A 3,708-nucleotide genomic window follows, 5' to 3' on the forward strand; every position below is an offset into this window, starting at 1 on the left:
CGTTGAGCGCGGTTAGTACTTAAATGGGTGACCGTTTGGGAACACCGCGTACTGTTGGCATCTTTTTTTTTTTAAGTTATTAGTTCTTTTATGTGGTTTTACATATGCTTATTTTATATCGTTATAATTTTTAAATTTTACATGTTATTGATTTTGCATTATATTGTATTATATTATATTGTTTGTATTAACATAATAATTTTATATTATAATAAATGTAACACGAAAATTAATATTGATTTGTGAATTAAAGCCTGTGCAATTTACAAATCAAAATTGATTTGTGAATTAAAGCCTGTATACGTAATTTACGAATCACATTTTAATTATGAATTAAAGCCGGTGCAATTCACAAATTAAAATTAATTTTGTTAATTGTACCAGCTTTTTAAATCACGAATCAAATTTTAATTTACAAATTACTTTTGATTTGTGAATTAAAGCCTGTGTAATTTACAAATCAAATTTTAATTATGAATTAAAAATTGATTTTGTTAGTTATACCAGAGCACCAGCTTTAAATCACGGGACCGGGTCGACCGGGATGGCCTCTCTCGGGTTTCTCTCTACTGTCTCAGCCGCTCGCAGCTCTCTCTGCTTCTCTCTGCTTACGGATTCGATCCGTAGGCAATCGTACGCTCGTGTGTGGTCGTTTTATTTTGTTGAAATAACAATTTTTAAAATATGGCGAATTTTACCGAAGACTTGTTTGACGTTTTTGATGAGCACGATACAGAGGGTGATGATACGGAGATCCCGCATATTGTAAAGTAAGTATAGCGATTCTTAATGCGTAACCTAACCTAATTTCTAGAGTTAACCTCCATTGCGGAGCACTTATTTAAACAAAATTTACTTATCTGAAACAAACATGTGCAGGAAAATCGAGCCAGAGACAGGAGTAAAGCGACAACTTGATATAGACGACGATAAGTCAGCTGTCAAAAAATTGCGACACGAATCCGTCTTGGATGACATCAAGTAAAGCTTCACAACATTATTTTGATTATTCAGAACAATCAATAAAATTGTCCTAGTTAACCCTCGGAAGACAAACGCCAGGTCACTTCTGACCCATAGTAAAGCCGTACTGTTTAAACAAAACCAGAGTCAACGTATGGATCATGAATGACCCGGCACTTGACTCTGGAGGGTTAATATTATTAATATTTATATATAAGATATTATAGTTAATGTTATTAATATTATTATAATATTAATAATATAATAATTGATATATAAATATTAATAAATATTAACAATTGATTACATCTGCATACATATATATTTAGTCCACAATTGTGCTATAGAAAAAAGATATGATCTAACTACATTCAACATTGTTTCTTTAGCCTAGAGGAGGTGGCATGTCGTATAAAAGTGCATACTGTAGAAACTGTAGAATCTTGTATGCACGAGATTGCTATCCCTCCTAATCAGGAGTATGTACCTTTGGAGCATCAGCAAGACAAGCCAGCCAAAGAATATAAATTTATACTTGATCCATTTCAAAAGGAGGCAATTTTATGCATTGATAACAATCAGTCGGTTCTTGTCTCCGCACATACGTCAGCTGGTAAAACTGTCGTGGCTGAGTAAGCGTTTCATATTTTATTCTTCAGAGTAATTTTTGCTAAACTTTTTTTTTAATGTTTTCATTCCGCCATCTTGTATGTTTCATACAGATATGCGATAGCGTGTTCTCTCAGGGATAAGCAGAGAGTAATATACACTACTCCGATCAAAGCGTTGAGCAATCAGAAATATAGAGAATTTCACGAGGAATTTAAGGATGTTGGTTTGGTAACGGGCGATGTTACTATAAATCCGACAGCGAGTATACTAATCATGACTACTGAAATTTTACGAAATATGCTCTACAGAGGTTCAGAGGTTAGTTTTATTTGATTTTATTGTTTTATTATATCATTACGATTATAGAAATAAAGTGTATGTTAGCTACATATACAATATATATACATATCTTAGATAGCTAATATAAAATTAATAACGAATATATTTACAAATGACATCAATGCTCAGTGGCAAATTATTTGATCAATATAAAGTCGATATTTATTTATCCAAATATTATTAAACGTTGGTATTTTGTGCAGAAGGAAAAATATAAGTGTATATTTATATAATGCTTATTACATAGGTAATGCGTGAAGTTGGTTGGGTAATTTTCGATGAGATTCATTACATGCGCGATAAAGAGAGAGGCGTGGTGTGGGAGGAAACGCTTATCCTATTGCCGGACAATGTACACTATGTATTTTTATCCGCTACTATACCAAACGCACGACAATTCGCGGAGTGGGTGACGCATTTGCACAATCAACCCTGCCATGTAGTGTCTACGGACTACAGACCTACTCCGTTGCAACATTATATCTTTCCAGTTGGCGGTGATGGTATACATCTGGTTAGTAGTAATCCGTAATGAAAAATTGTGCCTGCTTGATTGAAGAGAGATATATAGCCATATACTCTGGCTATCCATATACTGATTCTATGTACCGTAAAACAGGTTGTAGACGAGACCGGCCAATTCAAGGAGGAAAATTTCAATAGAGCCATGGCGTGCCTACAAAATATGGGTGACGCGGCTAAAGGTGACATGAAAGGACGCAAAGGTGGTCTACGTGCCACGAACAGCGGGCAAACGAATATCTTCAAGATGGTAAAAATGATCATGGAGAGAAACTTCGCGCCCGTAATAATCTTCAGTTTTTCGAAGAAGGATTGCGAGGTTTACGCGATGCAAATGGCCAAACTGGATTTGAACACGTTAGAGGAGAAAAAACTGGTAGATGAGGTTTTCAACAATGCGGTAGACGTTCTCAATGACGACGACAAAAAGTTACCGCAAGTTACGAACTTGCTGCCGCTTTTGCGGCGCGGAATAGGAATCCATCACGGTGGACTCTTGCCGATCTTGAAGGAGACGGTCGAGATATTATTCGGCGAGGGTCTGATCAAAACGCTTTTCGCCACTGAAACGTTCGCGATGGGTCTGAACATGCCAGCACGGACAGTCCTGTTTACGGCACCCCGTAAATTCGATGGCAAGGACTTTCGTTGGATCACGTCGGGTGAATACATCCAGATGTCCGGTCGCGCCGGCAGAAGAGGTCTCGACGACAAAGGAATTGTCATATTGATGATAGACGAGCAAGTTAGTCCCGTCGTTGGTAAAGCTATCGTTCAAGGAAAACCAGATCCAATCAACTCCGCGTTTCACTTGACCTATAATATGGTTCTTAATCTTCTCCGAGTGGAAGAGATTAATCCAGAATACATGTTGGAAAGAAGCTTCTTTCAGTTTCAAAATCAAGCTGGTATTCCAGCTTTGTATAACAGTAAGTCGTTATTGCCATTTAGCGTGACGTCAGTAGCTAAAAGGTTGTAAAGTGTATTGTTAATTGCTTTTACGTTTTCAGAGGTAAAAGAATTATCTACCGCTTACAATACCGTAAATGTGGACAGATATGACGAGATTGCTTCTTATCACGATGTACGCCAACAACTCAATCGGCTCAGCAAAGAGTTTCAATCATTTCTAACACGACCGGAGTACTTGGTTCCGTTTTTAATGTCTGGAAGATTAGTAAAAGTACGTATTTTTAACATAAATTTAATATAAGCCATCTCCAGCAGAATGTTTAGCGGAATTCATTTATTGTGTTATACATTATTATTATT

The 3,708-nt window shown here is 36.4% G+C and overlaps 1 protein-coding gene across 1 annotated transcript; it reads left to right on the forward strand.

Annotated features, from left to right (window-relative positions):
* The first annotated feature begins 586 nt into the window (after nucleotides 1–586).
* On the forward strand, nucleotides 587–3,649 carry LOC112458324 (exosome RNA helicase MTR4). Its single transcript, XM_025021903.1, has 7 exons — nucleotides 587–770; nucleotides 880–981; nucleotides 1,353–1,595; nucleotides 1,686–1,893; nucleotides 2,162–2,428; nucleotides 2,534–3,365; nucleotides 3,447–3,649. The coding sequence occupies exons 1-7, from the start codon at nucleotides 685–687 to the stop codon at nucleotides 3,647–3,649; spliced, it is 1,941 nt and encodes a 646-aa protein (XP_024877671.1). The 5' UTR covers nucleotides 587–684.
* The last annotated feature ends 59 nt before the right edge of the window (nucleotides 3,650–3,708 follow it).

The sequence above is a fragment of the Temnothorax curvispinosus genome, unplaced genomic scaffold (assembly GCF_003070985.1).
Source record: "Temnothorax curvispinosus isolate PA1 unplaced genomic scaffold, ASM307098v1 QBEX01008813.1, whole genome shotgun sequence".
NCBI lineage: Eukaryota > Metazoa > Arthropoda > Insecta > Hymenoptera > Formicidae > Temnothorax > Temnothorax curvispinosus.

What these genes read in the sequence shown, in the direction of transcription:
- LOC112458324 (XM_025021903.1), top strand. Translation starts at nt 685, where the DNA reads ATGGCGAATTTTACCGAAGACTTGTTTGACGTTTTTGATGAGCACGAT. An exon ending in GAGATCCCGCATATTGTAAA is followed by an intron (nt 771 to 879) that starts GTAAGTATAGCG and finishes AAACATGTGCAG; the next exon opens with GAAAATCGAGCCAGAGACAG. An exon ending in GCGGTGATGGTATACATCTG is followed by an intron (nt 2,429 to 2,533) that starts GTTAGTAGTAAT and finishes ACCGTAAAACAG; the next exon opens with GTTGTAGACGAGACCGGCCA.